This window comes from Amphiura filiformis, chromosome 20 (assembly GCF_039555335.1).
Source record: "Amphiura filiformis chromosome 20, Afil_fr2py, whole genome shotgun sequence".
NCBI classification, from domain to species: domain Eukaryota; kingdom Metazoa; phylum Echinodermata; class Ophiuroidea; order Amphilepidida; family Amphiuridae; genus Amphiura; species Amphiura filiformis.
The window spans coordinates 49,579,345-49,599,911 of record NC_092647.1 but is presented as its reverse complement, the minus strand read 5'-3'; the positions used below and the strand labels follow the sequence as shown (position 1 = coordinate 49,599,911).

The window sequence follows — 20,567 nt, the reverse complement described above, 5'->3', positions numbered from 1 at the left end:
TAGGTCCATGCCTAAAACCAGCGGGCTGAAAGTCGGGCCCGTGAATGAAATCCATAACAAAAATATGCGATTGGAAAGTAAATAAATAACCCTAAAAAGCATGAAAATGGTGCATCAAATGGCTTCATTTGTGCTTTCATTTTGAAAATTTTCCCAATTCTGAGGGGGGGGCACATCCCCTCAAACACCCTGCGTCGCGCAAGCTGACGGGCAGCGCTGTCGCGCCGCATGAAATTTCCAAAATTGTTTTGCCCCCCCCCCCCTATCAAAATACCCTGGCGCCGCCCCTGGTAGCAGGTTACATTTAAGAAAATCACGATTCCTTCTCGATTTAACCCTATATACCTAAAACCAATATGTACATCGTTGACCATCTTACATTGTCTTATGGAGATCATTTTGCTCCATAAGGAAAAGAATAAGGAAACAACCATTATGACAAGTGTGGACCCCCCCGATTAGGTAGGGGGTTCGCATATGAGGTGTATGTTTGTGGTGCGTGTGGGGTGGGGTGTGGCTTCAGAGTGTGGCTTGAGTGTATGCAGAGCATAATGATACATTATAGGTATTCAAGACTTATTCAATTGTTATCGGTATAAGTGAATGGTCACTTTAAAAAGTAGAATGTATATCTGTGCTTTTGAAACGTAGCCGTAGTGTGCTGAAAGTCGTACTTGTCCAAAAGCAGAAAGAAAATTGATATTTACCTAACACAATATTCTCTGTTTATGTTGGACGTCCAAAGGTCCCGGATACGTATTAAAATGATCCTCATGCTTGTTCATGCGGAGAATATCAAGGGCCTACATATTTTGTATTCATTTGCATTACAATACCTAACCTTCGAGAAAGTATTTTATAAAAGATCATTCATGCATTGGTTTGTTCAATAATTGTTAAAAGCAGTTGAGTGTGTCAAGGAGCTTCGGGGGTTTCTGCTTGAGTGCCCAAGGTGAAACGCATCTTCTCTGAGGTAAATAGATGTATGATGGATAGTTGAGCGGGTGACAGCCGAATGATTGTCAAGGCAGAAGGTAAGTAGAACTACGTAGTAGAATGTTAGACTGCGGAAATCAGTCCTCATCTTAGGTGAGAAGGGGGTACATGTACTCAGACCTCAAAAGGAAGAATATAATCTGACTCAGAGAGCGTTTAGCTTCACGCTGGAGTCCGCAGGTTTTTCTAAAGTCGGGGGATTACGGGTCTCGATTACTCCGACTGTTCAAAAACTTGGAACCCGGGACTGCTGATATTTGTGGCGAAAAAGCAGAGGATGATGAGTTGTGTCGCAAGGAATATCCAACTCTGATGGCAGAACTTGATACCCTCCTGGAAGAAAACAAAGTGGCACATAAAAAGGACTAATGAGAAACAAGTCGCTCGGGAGACCTTTTTTGTATACCGCAATGTGGATACACGGTATTTACAATCGCAACAAGTACAAGCTGCAGTGGAGTGGAGTTTCTGTAAAGACATATCGAAGAAAACATCTTGGAATACAAAAAAGGTCTCAAACAGGATAGTCTTCTATTGCAAAATATATGATTGGACAGATTCAAAATATGTTCAAGAACAGATTGCAAAATACATCATGAGAAATAAACACAAATTTGATTTTCATAGCACGTAGGGCAGGAAGGAGAAAAGAAAGGATGAGGGACAGGCAAAGAAGAGGGAAACGAAGACGCACATTGATCAAATTACGATCACCTTTTATGTTCTTCCAATTTGGTTCTACCAATTAAATCTATTTAATTATGCTTTATATGTTTATGCTTTATAATTACTCATGTATCTGTATGGTTTTTAAATGTTATGCAGGGTCCCGTGTAAGAACAGCATTTTAGCTAATCGGGCCACTGGGTAAATATGATGAAATAAATAAATAAATAAATAAATAAATAAAATAAAATAAAATAAATTATTTAATTAATTTCCCACTAATTCAATTCTTTTAAATGTATTTCAATATTACAGATGACGTCAAATATATGGATGAAATCGTGTGTTGTCACTTTATCTGTTCTGTCACTTCTCCTTATTATGATTATATCAACGGGAAAAGTGGTAGTTGTGGACAACGTAACCAGATTGGCGAAACACGTCCGACGGGATCCGGAGTCGGGTCCTCGAAAGGTAGGAAACGATTAAGTATAATGTGTTTCGATGCACACAAATAAACGAACTTAAAGGTTAGTAATTATGTATTCTATTGTTTTGTCGGACTTATCATGCATTCTATTATTTTGTGATATTTCATTTCATCATTCAGAAAAATGAAATTGCCTATGTAGGCTATTTATTATTTTGTAATAATTTCAAGTGCTAATTAAATAATGAACGGTCCCTAAGTTTCCCTTTACTTTCCTTGTGGATGTTCAGGGATGGTTGTAGTTTTGATTTGTATCGTCTCACCAGTCTTATCGTTGGTTTATAAAACGATCCTATAAACCAATCCGACTAGGCCATTACTGCGGTGTCCCCGACGTAAAACTGCGGTGTCTCAAGATCGGGGGTTCCATCAATTACTAGTTAGTGTGCTATACAGATTGAACAAATTAAATCTCCCGCACTGATACATCTGTGGTTCCGTCAATAGAAGGCCAAATATACAGTAAACACTTCTCGGATTGGTGTATTCTGGATTCTAAGTGTGTGCCATATAATTATTCATGTAAAATCTAATTGTATATTTGATGTGTTTAAATACCAGTAATGAAGTGAAATAAATATATTTAATAATTTTTTCAGAAACCTAATATAATATTCATACTAGCTGATGACTTAGGATGGAATGACGTCAGTTATCATAACTCAAGCTGCGACATACACACTCCAAATATTGACCGACTTGCTAAGGAAGGTGTACGCTTAGAAAATTACTACGCACAGTCAGTGTGCACACCTAGCAGAGCTTCATTTATGACTGGGCTCTATAAGGTAAGGGGGATGTCATTTTCTTCGGAAGGGGGGTCATGAATATGTCGGTCACCGGAGTAAAAATTTTTATGACCCCCTATCGCGGGCTAATTTTTTATGGCTCCCCCCCCCCCCCTTCCGCCTACACAGACTGACAACGAATTATTCATCGCCGGAAGGCGCGAAGGGCGCAAAAATAAAATGCGAAGGAAGTGTGCGGAGCGCGTTAAAATTTTGATTGTATGTGTATAGAAGGTGTGCGGAGCGGGCAAAAATTTTGAATCATAACTAAAGATTGTGCGTCCATTTTGATTGTTAGAATGCGCGCCAGCCCTTATTTATTCTATAACCCCTCTAATTTTGGTGTAAAAATATAACCCCTCCCCTATTTTTGGTCTAAAATTCTATGCCCCCCCAGTATATTCATGACCCACCCCTTCCAAAAAAAAATGACAGCCCCTAAATACAGGAAAGCTGGGCTAGAAAACTATGAATATATCTCGTTCTTTTTGGGTTTCTTACGGTGTACCATGAGGGACATGCAAACTTAAAATAATTTTTTACAAACTCAAATAATTTTCTACAAACTCAAATAATTTTTTACAAACTCAAATAATTTTCTACAAACTCAAATAATTTTTTACAAACTCAAATAATTTTTGCAAACTCTAATAATTTTTGCAAACTCTAATAATTTTTTACAAACTCAAATAATTTTTTACAAACTCAAATAATTTTTTACAAACTCAAATAATTTTTGCAAACTCTAATAATTTTTCAAACTCTAATAATTTTTGCAAACTCTAATAATTTTTTGCAAACTCAAATAATTTTTTACAAACTTAAATAATTTTTTACAAACTCAAATAATTTTTTCAAACTCTAATAATTTTTGCAAACTCTAATAATTTTTTGCAAACTCAAATAATTTTTTACAAACTTAAATAATTTTTTACAAACTCAAATAATTTTTGCAAACTCTAATAATTTTTGCAAACTCTAATAATTTTTTGCAAACCCAAATAATTTAGTGAGAAAAGCACTAAAAATGTCCCGTCTGTCACGTCCCGTATGTCCCGTATGTCACGTCCTGTGTCACAATTTTGTCACAAAGTAGGCCTATGCTTGTTAACTGCAAGGCGTATTGGGACAAGGAATGGGACTGACCATCTTACAACTCACTGTGCTGAACTCTGCACCAAGGGGATTTGCATGGCTGAATGATCAAGAATCCATACACATTACAGTAAATGTTCACTTGGTGAGGATTTTAAACTGCACTCAAACACATGGGGTTTTCCATTAGTAACAAGCCATGAATCAACTTTTGTGACAAGCATAGGCCTACTTTGTGACTTTTGAAAAGGGCAGTTTTTGCCTTCAATTTAGGCTCATTCAGCCCTGAAGTCATGGAAATCTCTCATTTTCACACAGCACTTAGTAAACAGTCATATAATTATTTCAAAGTTAGTTTTGTTGGTACAAAATGAAACCTTACGATGTTATGACGACATGTTCAGAGGGGGACTTATTTCTTTTGAGGTGTTTAGAACACATTTGTGTATTATAATACATATGCACTGGGGATATTCATTAATAGTCCCTATAGTCCCATGAGGGACATGCAAACTTAAAATAATTTTTTACAAACTCAAATAATTTTCTACAAACTCAAATAATTTTTTACAAACTCAAATAATTTTCTACAAACTCAAATAATTTTTTACAAACTCAAATAATTTTTGCAAACTCTAATAATTTTTGCAAACTCTAATAATTTTTTACAAACTCAAATAATTTTTTACAAACTCAAATAATTTTTGCAAACTTGAATTAATTTCTGCAAACTCAAATAATTTTTGCAAACTCTAATAATTTTTGCAAACTCTAATAATTTTTTGCAAACTCAAATAATTTTTTACAAACTTAAATAATTTTTTACAAACTCAAATAATTTTTGCAAACTCTAATAATTTTTTGCAAACCCAAATAATTTAGTGAGAAAAGCACTAAAAATGTCCTGTCTGTCACGTCCCGTCTGTCACGTCCTGTGTCACAATTTTGAATAGCACACATTTGTGTATTATAATACATATGCACTGGGGATATTCATTAATAGTCTAATATCAGCTTTGACACCTCTACTGCAATCCAGGATACAAATAAAACCCAGAAGAAATATTATGAATGTATGCTTTCATTTTCCACTATGGGTCCGTCTGCCACTGGTTGTGGCGCATGCGTAGTGGGAAAGAAACCGCTATATCCAGTTTTATATACCTCATATATAGATTCCTTTCATCTGATTGGTTGAAAGTGCAGTCATTAAATCAACTATGCCCTCAAAATGAACTATGGACCGGGCATGGAAATGAACTATGGACCGGTCACGTCCCGAGATCAAACTGCGCAATCGCAACATCCACGTATATCCATTCGGTATTTAAAACAAATATTGACTGCTTTAGACATGGTTAAGATTTTAGGCCCACGGTGATCTCAATATTAATACTATCGAATTTTATACTTGGCCTGAGTCCCTCGGCCCCCTCTCTCGAAACTATACATGGCGAACAAAATGGCCATGCGTGGCTGGATTCGGCTTACTATCATGGCGATATTTGCCAGGAAGATATCGGGGTGATAACGCTGTGCACTGTGCCCTATCTATATGTGATGCGATCAAGCCAAATCAGTCGGAACTCGGAAATATTGATTTTGAGATATAGCCAAATAAAGAAAGTTTTTCCTTATGTTTCCTCTTGTTTTGGAAACTCTTAAATTGCTCATATCTTTGGAACTGGTTGTTCAATTTCAATGGAGTTTTCTGCAAAATCCAGCTTTGTAAATGCTTTTTACTATCCTCTAGGAAACTGAAAATTTATTATGGCCGAGTTCCGACTGATTTTGCTTGATCGCATCACATATAAATTCGTGAGAGAGACCCGCACCGGAGGCTGCCACTGTGGCTTAGCATCAGTAGAGTGGCCCCTAACATAGCGGATGGTTGTTCTGTACTTTTTCAATTGCAAAACTCTAGTTGCTCAAAATTTGGCGTTTTTTGCCAACTTAAAAAACATAAAAATTTACGGCTCTCGATGCTTTTAAATGTTTCCGATAATTTCGATAAACATATAACATATAAGTTAGAGGGTTCCCCAATTTGTTAGGTTTTGTGCAGTGTCATCATCACCATCCTCCAAGAGCGGCATCTTTGTCATTATCGTTGTTATCGTCACCATAATGTTCGTCGTATCTTCTCTTACCCCGTCTTTCCCATTGAATCATTATTAATGCTAATCATCAGTATCATTTATCATTTTGAATTCCTTTGTGCTTTCAGAGTCGGCATGGTTTAGAGAATGTGCTTGCAGCCGGAGAAGCAGGTTGCTTACCCAACAATCTTGAAATAATGCCGCAGATATTGAAACGCCATGGGTATACAACCCATCTCGTTGGTAAATGGCATTTGGGTTTTTCAAGACGAAATTGCTTGCCTAACCAAAGGGGATTTGATACATTTTTGGGTAAGTAAATGATTTATCGTATGACTTGTTTCCCTTTTAACAAAGTAGAACAAATTCGCGCGAAGAGCTCAAAAATTGGCACTTTTTAGGTTAAAATGGCCAAATAGAGTGACCAAAAATCAAAATGCCAGACACCATTCAGGCGTGTATACTTTTAAAAGTTACACGCCCCACAGCAAAAGTACACGCCGTTGGCGCGCGGGCGTGTCTACCATCTTCTTTGGACGTGTCTACCATCTTTGGACCCGGGCTTTGGACTGCTATAATACATGATATATTTATGTAGGCCTAGAGAATATGTATCTTCCATCTTGTTTGTCTGCAAAACATCTAAGTTTCCTCACCGTTGCAAGTGAACATTTATATCTGAAAATGACGGATGACGTATGCACGATTACACAGTACTTTCACAGGACATTAGCGTAGCCGGTGGGGGTCGCTCAGCGGTCAGCGGTCAGAAAGGACGCCAATGTGCTTGATTGGGACATATGGGAGCACAACACCGAGTCCCTCCATACTTGGTGTAGGCTAACCAGGGCTCGACCTTTACACACGCCCGCGCGCCAACGGCGTGTACTTTTGCTGTCGGGCGTGTAACTTTTTAAAAGTATACGCCTGACTGGCGTGTGGCATTTTGACCCTCCTAGGTCACTCTATTTGGCCATTTTAGGGAGTGTTCAGAAATACTTTGGTGGGGGGCTGGTAAAAGGGAGGGGGGGGCAAAAAGTTTTGGACCTTAAAAGAGGGGGGACCAAAAAATTGAGACCCTCTATATCACTTTTAACATGGGCAAGTTCGGGTTTTCAGTGCTTTTGTTTGAAAAAATGATGGCACTTAGTGTACACATATCTATTAATTAATATAACATTAAAGATGATCAGCAACATGCAACAACTGGGTTGGTCTAAGAAATACTGGCACTTTTTATCATAGAATTTTGTATCTCTTCAAAGTAGGCTACAAATATGATTATGTACTAATCTGATCAATATACAACTAAATCAAGAAAATATTGCAAATAAATTGGGTTTCTTCACTGCACACTTCAGTTTACTATTTCTCATTGCAAAATTATTTTGTACACATAGGCCCATGGGTAGATTTACCATAGGGCAGAGTGGGCACAGGCCCAGGTACCACGGTCTTTGGGGGCCAAAACTGATACCTGTGCACATTTGCGTGACCAAATTAATCTCATATTTGACCATTTTAGCTTTTTTGCATAAATTAGTTCCAATTTTAACAATATTTGACCATTCAAGCTTCAATATGGCGCGCATGTATGTACTATCATAATAGCCACGGATCCAAATTATGCTGATGTGCCTATGAACCTCCAAATAAATCCTCTATTTCATTTATCCCTGTAAAATCAGATAAACACCCCGATTTGGGACAAATCTAAATTAAGTATTGCGTATTTCATGCGCAAGTTATACGATAATGGGGGGTCAAAAAGTTTAGCGGTCCATCGAGGGGGTCTGTCAAAAGAGGGGGTCAAAAAGTTTAGCGGTCCATCGAGGGGGGGGAAAAGTTTTCGAGCGAAAAATTTGAGGAAGACCACCCCCCTACCAAAGTATTAATGAACACTCCCTTAGCCTAAAAAGTGCCAATTTTTGAGCTCTTCGCGCGAATTTGTTCTACTTTTGCACCATATGACCCAGGCAAATTAGCTTTAACAATATGGCAAACATTGCACCACGAGCAGAGTTCACATCTAAATGGTTAACAGTAACACTTTTAAGGGCTCGGATAGTGACGTTTTCACATATTTTTTGTGGGTCGGACATGAGAGCACACGTGACATATCGAATTGTATTTTGAATACGAGGAATGTTCTTCTGATATCAAATAATTTTGATTTATTAAAATTCGCGATATAGCGCACATTTTATGGTAAATGATTAAAATTTATATACTTTTGAAATTTCACAGTCCTCAAAGTAAATTGTATAAATCTAATGATATGTACTTAAAATGTATGTAGTTGGGATGAAAAGCCGTCCATCATATGAAAATTTTACACTTAGCAGAAATCTTCTGCATTTACATATTCCAATGTTGGTAGCTCTGATATATATAGGCCTATATATTTCAAACAAAAAAATTATTTGATATCAGAAGGATATACCTCATATTCAGAATGTAAATCGATATGTCTGATGTGTTCTGAGGTCCCAAAAAAATACTGTGCAAACGTTGCTATCCGATTCCTTAACTGATGCGTGTATTAAACTTACTAGACTATCGTCTACTTTTTGGTAACATTATTTCCGGAAAAAATTCTAGCTTGTACAATTTCTGTCGGGCGTGTAACTTGTTAGAGTTACACGCCCGACTGTGCCAAAAAAAATTAAGATCGAGCCCTGAGGCTAACCCTTGATAGTTTCGATAAAACATGGGTCCGTACTGCAAACAAGTGGATGCTCCTTGGGAGCAAGATGATTAACCATGATTATTTGCTATATTTAATGATATCTAATGATTATAATTTTGAAATATCCCTCTCCCTCCCTTTTCATTACCCTCCCCCACCTCCCTCTTCCTCCTTTTCTGATGATACAGGTTTTCACAATGGCGCGTTAGACTACTACAGGCACACTCATGGTAACCCTTCACAACCCAAAGATCCAGATATTAAATACTTTGCTGGATTTGATTTTTGGGAGAACGAAAAAGTTGCTGAGGATTATACTGGTCAATATGCGACACATATTTTTGTAAAGAGGGCACAGGAGATCATAGCAAACCATACTCAAAATGTGGTAAGTGATCATACTGTAAGTGATCATACAGGAAGACTGTTCTTTTGGTGGTACTTGACATGTCGGCCGCTTTCGATATGGTCGACCACCCCATTCTCTTTCAGAGGCTTCGGTTTGGAATGTGTGATTCTGTAGTTTCCTGGTTTCGATCCTATTTTGAAAACCGTACCATCAGGATTCCATAAAGAATGTCTTATCCAATGAACACGTCATTCTCTGCCTCAATGTTCTATCATAGGTCCTTATAATTCGCTATCATAATATTGTTTTCACTGCTACGCAGATGATATCCAATTATATGCTACTTTTGATCACAAAATTCTCGGCGATTGTGAATGGACAATGGAGCGTATTACTAAGTGCATTTCTGTTTTGCTGGCCCAAGAGTGTTTTAACATTTAAAAATTTGGTGTCTGATATCCAACTGAGCCTTGATGGTAAAACAATCGAGCCTTCAATCTCTGTTAAGACCCTGGGTGTAACATTTGATGGTTCAATGAACATGTCCATCCATAAGAGTAATTGTGTAAACCTGTCAATTTCCACATTCGCAATTTGTGGCGGATACGCCGTTTTATTTCTCAGGAAGCCTGTCATCATGCCGTTACTTGTTCTGTCCCGCGGCATAGACTATGCTAATCCTCTTTCGTTTAGTGCTCTTGAAACGTCTCCAGAATAAGGCAGCCAGGCTAGGTTTTGCTTGTGGATGGGACAGGTGCTCTGCGGATCTCCTGAACTTGCATTGGCTTCAAGTGAAGGACAGAATACATTTATAATATTGTTGTGTGTCTATATTAAAGTGTTTGATGAATGTCACTCCATATCTATGACCTGCTCGCCTTACTCAGCGACACGATAACGCATGTAAATAGATCCAGACTCCGCTTCTCTTCGGATCCCCGGATACAACAAGGCTCTTGCTTCCAAGATCAAATAAGAGAGCTGGCGATCATTCGTTTGTTGTTGCCGCTCCGCGGCTCTGGAAATAGTTGCCAGTTGAGAGAGGCGGTGCCTGCTTTCAAACGTTTGCTTAAAACTCATTTGTATTAATGTTGGTGGTATTTGTTTCTTGCTTCATTTTTGCCTGTTTCTTTTGTACGGCGCTGTGCTCATTGTTTAGAGCGGCGTATAAGTATTGATTTATAAATACTGGAAATACTCCCAAGTTGATTGTGATTGTGTATGTTTTTTCAGGAGCCGTTTTTCCTGTTTTTGTCGCTATCTGCTGTCCATACACCCCTTCAAGTGCCACAAAACTACATAGAGCAATATGAAGGGAAAATCACGGACCAGAAGAGGAAGATTCACGCAGGAATGACTTCATGTATGGATGAAGGAATGAAAAATCTGACAGACACATTGCAACGTTTAGATGTTTGGAAGGATACCGTTCTAGTGTTTTCTTCAGGTATAAATCAAAATACAGATAATATTTCCGATTTTAACGTAAGATATACATTTACATGAGGTATGGAAATTCCTTGCGACAGGTTTGCTTATTACTCACGTCCAAGATATTTGAAAGGGAAAAAATCATACCAAAACTTGACAGTTCGTGTTATATAGATATTTCATTCCCAAACTCGACTTCGGATACTCATTACAGAAGCAAGGCAACTCACTTATATTATTGTATTAAGGGGCTGTGCAATAATTGCGAGGCTCGGGGGGTAAGATTTTCAAACGGTCCGCCAAAATTTGCTTGCCACACATGCCAAATTTTGCATCTTTAAGCGTTTTCGTACTGTTTTCCTAAGCCTTTTTAGAGCATTTTATTTAAAAGGCGCCCATGAATGTGTGCCACCCCTCCCCGGCATGCCCAACATTGCTTGCTCCCACCCCACCCAATCCCCTGTTTTGGGGCTGGCCAAAAATGTCTTGCCCCACCCTCCTTCCCCAATTTTACCCTCCCCAGGGCTCATTGCATAGCCCCTAATATGGGCAGGGTGCTGTCTGAGGAGATGTTTCATCCTCACAAGCTGGACATTAATTTGTCAAAATTAAGGCGCAATTGAAGTCATTTGGTGCATCATTTTGATCATTTCATTGGTGTTAACTAAAAGTATACTTTTATCCATGAGAAATTGAAACAAAAAATGACCGCGCAATTGAAGCCATTTGGTGGACCATTTTTACAGATTTATGAAAACAAAAGTGTACGGATGTCCAAAACAAAAAGTTAAAACAAGACCCCTTTTTGATTCAACATTCGTAAAAGAAAGGCAACGTAGTCGTCATAAAAACGCAAGTATAGCCGACTTGGCCCTAAAATAATCGCCAACTCACGATCAATCCGAGCCAATTTTCAAATCTGAAATGGTCTAGATATAATAATGCGAGCGTAGCAAACAGACATTTTTCATAATCATTTGAGCGTGTCATCAGCTTTTTTGAAGCGTGTTATTTAGAGAGTGCCCGTAAATGAATGCTTGCCACCCCATTTGACATGATGCAGTTATGTCTATAGTAGAATTCACTACGACCTTTGCAGGACTTAAACCCCATTAAAGCTATTAAACCAAGATAACACTCATTGAAAACAGCTCAACTGATTAAATCAGATCTTCTCTGGTTGTGTGCACACATGTGTCTGTTTTACCAGAGAAGATGAGAATTGTTTTCTCATCTTCTCTGGTTTTACCTGTGCGGTATCGCAATGAGCTGGTATGATGGTTTCAGTTGGGTAACCGATTATAAAGGAAACGCAAGGTAACAATGGTATGTTGGCCTTTGTTCACGAAATGAGACAATGGTCTGCTTTTTGTTAACCAGCATTCTTGAAAATGAGCAACATAATGATTGTTGACTTAACACGGTTTGGAAATAATTTCTTCATATTTTTGGTGTTATCTGTCGTTTACATATCCTTCCTAAAACACCAAAGTACGAATATTTCCAAACATCTAAATTAGCTAAAAATTTAGGACATGTTACAAAACTATATTTTCTAGAATTTAAGAAGAGTACTTTTAATATTGGCCGGTTATTTTTCACATAGCGACGTTAACTAGGCAATGTACTATTACCTATAACATACACTAAAACACCAAAGTACGAATATTTCCAAACATCTAAATTAGCTAAAAATTTAGGACATGTTACAAAACTATATTTTCTAGAATTTAAGAAGAGTAGGCCTACTTTTAATATTGGCCGGTTATTTTTCACACAGCGACGTTAACTAGGCTAATCCCCATACTTCTAACGTACGCTATTTGTAGAGGTCACGCGTCAATGTAATGGTAAGAGCACTGTGTATTATGTATAGGAAAACGGACAGTAACTGCAGTATGACCTGCTAAAAATTGCTTGCCCCTTTCGGCTTGCCATTAATAATTCTTCCCTCTCTCCCTAATTTTACCTTAACCATGTTCCAAGATTACATTTTTTTGATCTTTTTTTGTATAGGGCTAGTGTCACCAAAATTTTGTTAAACGTAGTTAAGTTTGAAATGTATACTGTACAGATTTTCAAGGACGTGATGTGAAGACATGACATTTCTGTATGTTATCATTCTACCATTGTCTATTGTAGATAATGGAGGAGCCGTGTATGAGGGCGCTAGCAATATTCCTCTTCTTGGACATAAAGGTCGATTTACGGAGGGTGGCATAAGGGTTGTCGGCTTCGTGAATAGTCCCCTGCTCTCTAAGCAAGTACAAGGTACCAATTATACAGGATTGATGGGCATCGCTGATTGGCTGCCAACATTCGTAGAAGGAATAGCGGGAGGTTCAAAGGACCCTAAATTAGACGGTGTCAATATGTGGGAGTCCATTAGGTAAGGCATGAACACAGTAAACACGTGTATGTTTGATATCGTTATCCATGTTATAATATAATGTGATTTGGTTTTAGTCTCCAACCGTTGGATTACGTTTAAAGATCTCGAATGATTTTTAAACGTTTTATATGAAAAAAGACACCAACATGTTTTCAATGTGTAATTGTAACATATTGTTAGCAAACATTCTTGCAAATGAGCGATTACATAACGCATGCGTCAATTCACTTCATTCCAAGTTTGAGTCATTCAACATGTTCAACACAATGCGCACTAGTGGCTAACTGTTAACGGGCTTTATATTTTGTTCGGTGAAATCTTTTTCATTCTTTTTAAACAATCTGTTTCTTGCAAAACATTTAATTAGGTTTTGCTCAAATTTGAAAACCTTCACGATATTGAAAATGAAAGTTTGCATGTAAGATGATGCTCGGTACTTGTAAAATATCTTCCAAGATATTGTAATGCAAAGTTTAAATCATTTAAAACTTAAACATTAATGATGTATGGTATCAAAATCACACGTAAAGCTGTAAGCACTTGGTCATTGTCATTCTTGGCTCAAATGTTCTTTGGAAAGTTAAAAATATAACATATTTGCACAACCTAAATAATTAAAGTTGGAAAGCTTCCAAGTGCAGAAATCGGACAAACTGTTATTTATCTTCATTGAAAGCATGAAAAACATAACCCAGTCGGATTATAGAATAGATAATGTGGACTAAATTAAATGAGCTACACAAACTTTAGGAAGCGGTGAGCGAGTATGAAAAACGCCTGTTAATCAAACTTGGAATGAACTGCATTGATGCGCGCATTATGTAATCGTTAATTTCTTCGCATCCAGTCAACCGAATCAAATAAAATGTTTGTATGTGATGCACATGCAATAACATATAGGCTGTGCGCTACATTTTAAATATTTTGATGTTGATGTCCATTTCTCGACTTACGTTCAATTTTATTCACTCGGTATTTTTTTCTGGGACACCCTGTATGGCAGAGTCATGAAGAGGGCTACGTTCTTATGTGTAGATCCGGGGGATGGGGGATAAATCCCCCAACAAATATTTTGCCAGGGGAGATGGTCCACACAATCATCCCCTAATGTTGACGCCTGTATGTGGGTTTTTGGCCAGATTAACCTCTTATTTGGCCATTTTAGCCCCAAAACTGCCCATTTTTGTGCGCTTCGCACTAATTGATTCAACTTTAGCACTATATTGCACACGTTTAGCTTCAATATGGTAACATTTTTCGCCCGCTTCGTGCGCATTTGTACCAAAAAGTTTTTCTGTCGCCAAAAGGTGCTGGATTCACTATACGTCCAAGATGTTTTTTTCAAACCACCACCAAAAATAATCCTGGCTGCACCCCTGGTTGGAGGGGCGTTTCCATAGTCGAACACATCTTGGTGGGGCGAGGTGAGGACTCCATTCTATGGGCGTAACTACGTTAAGGGGCAATCTTGCCTATAGCGCCTCGTCGTTCGGGGGCTATTTTAGGAGAAAAAAAGTCACTGCACGTTGGCGATGTAAAGTCGGGTGTAAAGTATCGGTCGTGACCAACCAGCGGCGGCTAGCTTGCGGGGTGGGGTGTTGGAGGCAGGGGCGAAGGTAGGGATGCCCCCTCCCCTAATCATATACCAAAAAGGTCCACTTTGCAAGCGTATAGCGAGCAAAAAAACATGCTTTTTATGCTTTTTCGGTCAAAAAAAAGTCAAAATTTGCCCAACTGCGAGCGTAGCGAGCGAAAAAATAGGTTCTTTGGGCTTCCCCTTTTTCAAAATCAGCCCCCACCACCACCAAAAATAATCCTGGCTGCACCCCTGGTTGGAGGGGCGTTTCCCCCCTCGAGTTGAGTTTTGGAGATTTTTGAAAATCCCCCATTTGAGTGAGTAATTTTATGACCGTATAGTTACCTGATTGGACACTTGACACTCTTAAATTATAAAGCAACATGTAGCGAAAATTTTGAAATTTTACCTGAAAGTGACCATACGGTAGGTGATATAATTAAAGCATACCTATTATCAAAATGCATAGAAATGTTTTAAGCACGGATTTTCAATTCTTACTGCACGGAATTTTAATATCACTGCACAAACGTGCCAGGAGGTTAAAATAGCCCCTGTCGTCATCGTTGTTTTTTCGTCCCCCAAAATGAATGTTCAATGGGCTTATACATTTTCCCTATTACCATGATTTCCTAGATTACGAAACACCTGAGATGTGACAAACTATTCTTTTAAAATCGAAAATATTTAGAAAGTTTGAAAACATAGTACAACAATTTTGGGTTAAAATATTCGTAAATGCATTTCACACAACTATCTTAGCATATCGTGATGGTTTGTCTTAAATGAGACATTAAACAATAATTTGTATTTTTATAGCTGTACTTTCACTAGCACACAAAGTCATCGCCCCGATATCTTCATGGCAGAAATCGCCATGGTAGGTTGAATCCCCAGCCACGCATGGCCATTTTGTTCCGACCTGTTTAATAGTTTTGAGACGCATAATGAGCCGAGGGACATCCGACTAAGGCTACTGACAATAGCCTGGTAATTGACCTCTCTGTGTGAGTGAGCATGTATACGCCATGAGGTCATCTACTTTTAGACTGCCTTCACGAGTGAGTGCAGCTAGCCTACGCTGCGCTATAGTTCGGCACATATAAAATGAGAATTTTTGTCAGTTTTTGAGCTCAATACGCACGCTTCTTTCTCAATACGCAAGCTAATGACTGTCATATTCTTTCAACACATATGTTCAAGTGCAAGGAAAAAATATTGCTTCTTTAGAATAAAAAAATTTACGGGAGATATTCATCATTTTCTACCCCGGTATCGTCTGAATATCAAATCGTGCATATTCACGTGTATCGATCCCGTGTATTCATTTTAGTGTCTCTGCTGTTCAGTGTAATTATTAACCAGGCGATGTTGGTGTGTAGCATTGCGTGGGCTTTGTATTATACAGGTACTAATAATACTTTTGTCTGTGTTGTACAGATATGGAACCTCATCACCAAGGAAAGAATATCTATATGAGGTAGGAGGCAACTGTAATTGGAACGAAGGTGACGAACCTCTAACAATGTATGGAACAATCAGAATCGGTGATTGGAAATTACATTTAGGCGGTGTAGGTAAGTGCGATTTTGTTTTTTGTGTTTAGGTGGGTTTTTTTTCAGTCATATTCACAATAATATCTGTACAACTGGCGTAGGCCTATAATTAGCTGGACAGTAGCGATTGAAATTGCCTGTTGCATCTTCCTGTTGGCCTATTCCAAAATTCACCTTTGTTATATGGGAACAGATAGTGTAAAATCCCAAATTGTCGACCACTTTGTTCGTAATCCCGAGAAAGTCCTTTCTGATTCTGAAGAAGGTCAGCGGGATACTTAACAATCCCTCTACAAAATAGCCCAGTACGTACAATATCAGTAGCGTGGCCTGCGAGGGGCATGGAGGGCAGGGTGCCCTCCTGACAAAAAATGAAAGAGACAAAAATGGGCCGATATTTTTGCGTGCTACGCATGCACATTGACCCAATAAAACTTATGGAAGCTCGAGGAGGACTTTAGTTTAGTTTATTCTGTCTTTATTGAGGGTAACAACATCATTGACCAGCAATGCTTTCCAAGCAGGCCCTCAGTCAATACAAAATATTTATAGTATAATACAGTATAATACAAAAATGATACAATATAAGATAGATATATATATACAAAAAAAAATCAATGACAACTAGGAATTCATAAACTAGACTTTAACATAAAATGAGAACATTTGTTTTGAATTGTCTCAAAGACATATTTTCCATTCAGTTCGAATCATTGGTGATAAACTGTTCCAAATATGAGCAGCTCTGACATGAAAGAGTCTCTCTAGATTTTGCAATTTACAGTTGATGGTAAACAATTTACAAGAATTATAAAGAGTAATGGTCCTAAAATTGATCCCTGTGGAATACCTATATTGATATCTTAGAATGTAGAATTTACATTAACAGCCTGAGATCTGTTGTTTAAAAAAGATTTTAAAAGTTCATTACGATTTATGCCATATCTCCTCAAATTATCAATAAGTATCATGGTTTACTACATCAAAAGCTTTTTAAAGTTAAGGAAGATCATGCCTGTAGCACCATGTTATTTAGGGTCTGTGCAATAATTATGAGCCCCCACCCCGGCCCCACCTGGGGTGTAAAATTTCAAACGGCTCGCCAAAAATCGCTTGCCCCCCCTCTCGGCCGCCAAAATCGCCCCCCCCTCGGCCTGCCAAAACGTCTTTGCCCCCCCCCCTTGAACATGCCAAATTTTTGGGATCCCAATTTGCAATCCTTAAATGGTCTAGATCGATGTTGCGAGCGCAACGAGCAGGAAAATATGCATATTTAATCGTTTCCGTACTGTTTTCCTAAGCCTTTTTAGAGCGTTTTATTAAAAAGGCGCCCCATGAATGTGTGCCAAAAATCGCTTGACCCCTTCTCGGCTCGCCAAAAATGTCTTCCCCCATTTTACCCTCCCCAGGGCTCATAATTATTGCACAGCCCCTTAGAACAAAATCTTGAACATCAAGAAGAGTTGTAGCTGTCGAATGATTGGCACGAAACCCAGATTGTGCACTCGAGAGAATATTTGCATCATTTAAGTACTTGCATAATTGATTATAATAATACAGTCCTTTCAGTGATCTTTGACACAATATAGGCTACATAATAGGTAGGACTGTAATAATTGGCCTATAAATATCAACATTATTTTTATCACCTGATTTGTGAATAGGTGTTACTTTTGCCTTTTTCCACTCATCGGGAAATACAGAATTGCTTAAAGACATGTGTCAATCAGAAATAAACGGTGCAGCCAATTTGAGCAACTTTACATAAAATTGATCAAATCAAATCTTTACATGTAGAGTCTCTCTAAAAAACCGTATATGTATGTATCCCACCGATAATACCGGGTCAAAATGATACAACCGGCAAATGTTTTTTTTTTTCGTCTTTGCCCCCGATTTTTTTATTTCCGAGAATATCGGGCCAAATTTTGCATATCTGAACGTTTCGGTATTGTTTTTCTAAGCCTTTTTTAGAGCGTTTTATTAAAGGTGCTCCGTAAATGTGTGCCAAAATTCGCACCCACCCTATTGCCCTGCAAAAATTGTCTCCCCCTCTAAAACTGCTTGCCACCCTTCCCAAACAAATTTTACTCCCTTATTTTATCTTCCTCCAAGGCTCATAATTATTGCACAGCCCCCTATTATTAACAACAACAAGCATAATCATCATCATTATCATCATCATGTCATCATCATCAGCAGCAATGGTTGTAGCAGCGGCGTCTTGATTATGCTGCTGCTGTCAATGTCGTCTATGTTATATTTATCATTTTGTTATCTATTCCTATATTTAATCTATGCATCTTATGTAGGTCAACGAATATGGCCTAATGATAAGGACCAGCAAATGAGGGAAATTCATTTCAACGGAACGTGTTCATCAGAACTCCATACACTTCATAACATACGATTCGACCCTTATGAAAAACATAATCTATACCAAAAAGAACATGACGTACGTGCAACTCTTCTTAAAAAACTAAAATACCATTGTCGAAGGAAAGTGCCTACTGTACAACGAATTGAGCGAAAAGAAGCTAACCCACAATTAAGGCAGGGTGTGTTTACTCCTTGGCTAGATGACTGGAATTATTTAGAATGGCATCCAACAAAAGCAGACATTGAACACACTAAAAAACGATACTGTAGGTGGGAGGAATTTTGTGGTGACACGGGATGTTTCAACGGCACTATATGACACGGGACGGAAACGAGAGGAACTGCGTGGACAAAGGACGGAATGCATTGATATGGATTCCCAGCAAACACAAAAACGTTTTAAAAACGTTTTAAATAAGTTATACTTTAGGTTTTGGTTTAGACAAAAATGTTTTAATAACATTAAAATGTTGGGTTATAAGATCATGAAAACGTTTTAAAACGTTTTGTATGAAAACACACTACAACAATATTTTTAAAATGTTTTCGAAATGTTATTGTAAACTATTTTTGCAAACATTTTTTGCCAAATATTTTGTCAACACTTAAATAACATTATGTAAAAATATTTGCACCCATGATGTTCTTAATTTTTTTTTTCAAAACGTTTTAATAACATTTAAATGTCGGGTTAGTATAAAGCTCATGAAAACGTTTTTCAAATGTTAAGGGCAAACATTTTTGTTTAGAATGTTTTGTATCAAGTTTTCAAAAACATTTTTGGAATGTTATCAAAACGTTTTTATACCCTTTATATAACCCGACATTTAAACGGTTTCTTCAAAACATTTTGTGTTTGCTGGGCAGAAGATTACCAACAAATGTTTTTTAATGTTATGAAAACGTTTTAATGTACACTTTATTTAATCCGACATTTAAACGTTTTCTGACAACCTTTTATAACCTTTTGCGAATGATGTTGAAAACATTTTGTGTTTGCTGGGTTGTAACCAGATTTTATCAAGTCAGTTTGAAATTTCCCAGGGAAATTTCAACCTGCATAATCAGCCATGTTAGATGTATTGGGCTATATCAGAAAAGAGATGCACACCACATATAGAAGAGTTCGGTTTTCTGGACTTTTTGGACAGTTATGATTGCTGGAACTAAATACGTAGAAAACCAGCAAAAATAGTTCAAAATCTAAAATCCTATAAATTGTTGACAATTCCATGAATTAGAGGTTAATAACTGCGTATCGGTTATTTGGAGGACATTGTGAAAAATCTAAACATTTTGCCTTTGAAGTTATTAACCTTATTCATAACCGTCACTTTCATCTCTTCACTTTACAAAATCACACAAAATGTTCCTCAAAAGTTTGTAAAAATAAACAATTGTAACATTTTGCCTATCAGGAATCGAACAGGCTAAAAAGGACGACCAATAACAGAGGTGCGTATCACAATTTTAACAAAATGTGTTCATCAGAATTCAATTTTTTTGTAAATTTATATTATGTACTCTATTATTGTTATATGATGAGTGAAAAAATAAATGAATGAAAAACATAATCTATACCAACAAGAATTGTCTTTAAAAAGAAAAACTTCACGGATCAGGTGAATTTGTTCAACTTTAATTTTTCATATCTAAGCTACTCTGCACTGATTTGACAATAAATAAGTGATTTGAGGTATAATATACCTACATGCTGACTCTGGAAATAATTTTTTAAACCTCATTTTGCATTTAGGTTTTTAGCCACCTACAGGGAACAAATTAGGCTTTTAGCACTTTAAGACCCATTCAGTTGCTTAAAAGTGAAGGATAAGTCATTCAAATTGTCATTTGGTATTTTTGAAATGAAAAATTTGGCGAAAAACAAGGAAAACAGCAGTACTGACGAAGTTGAAGCCCCATTCAAATACATGTAGCTAATTTAAATTACAGATTCGTGTAAAATATCTTATGTTGTCTTAAATACATGGCTTTCGGTTGAACCACTAGCAGACTATGTTAACATATTTATGACAATGACAAAGGTACCAAAATATGAAT

The 20,567-nt window shown here is 37.5% G+C and overlaps 1 protein-coding gene across 3 annotated transcripts; it reads left to right on the top strand.

Moving 5' to 3' along the window:
- Nucleotides 1-974: 974 nt before the first annotated feature.
- On the top strand, nucleotides 975-20,066 carry LOC140142774 (arylsulfatase B-like). 3 transcript variants are annotated; one of them, XM_072164767.1, is made up of 9 exons: nucleotides 975-1,034; nucleotides 1,978-2,136; nucleotides 2,752-2,940; nucleotides 6,263-6,446; nucleotides 9,012-9,211; nucleotides 10,406-10,619; nucleotides 12,746-12,992; nucleotides 16,012-16,148; nucleotides 18,440-20,066. In XM_072164767.1, exons 2-9 carry the CDS (start codon nucleotides 1,978-1,980, stop codon nucleotides 18,823-18,825), a joined length of 1,716 nt encoding a protein of 571 aa, XP_072020868.1. In that variant the 5' UTR covers nucleotides 975-1,034; the 3' UTR covers nucleotides 18,826-20,066. The 3 variants fall into 3 exon arrangements, with proteins under 3 accessions (XP_072020868.1, XP_072020870.1, XP_072020869.1); XM_072164769.1 differs by lacking the exon at nucleotides 975-1,034 and adding an exon at nucleotides 1,138-1,419; XM_072164768.1 differs by lacking the exon at nucleotides 975-1,034 and adding an exon at nucleotides 1,138-1,507.
- The last annotated feature ends 501 nt before the right edge of the window (nucleotides 20,067-20,567 follow it).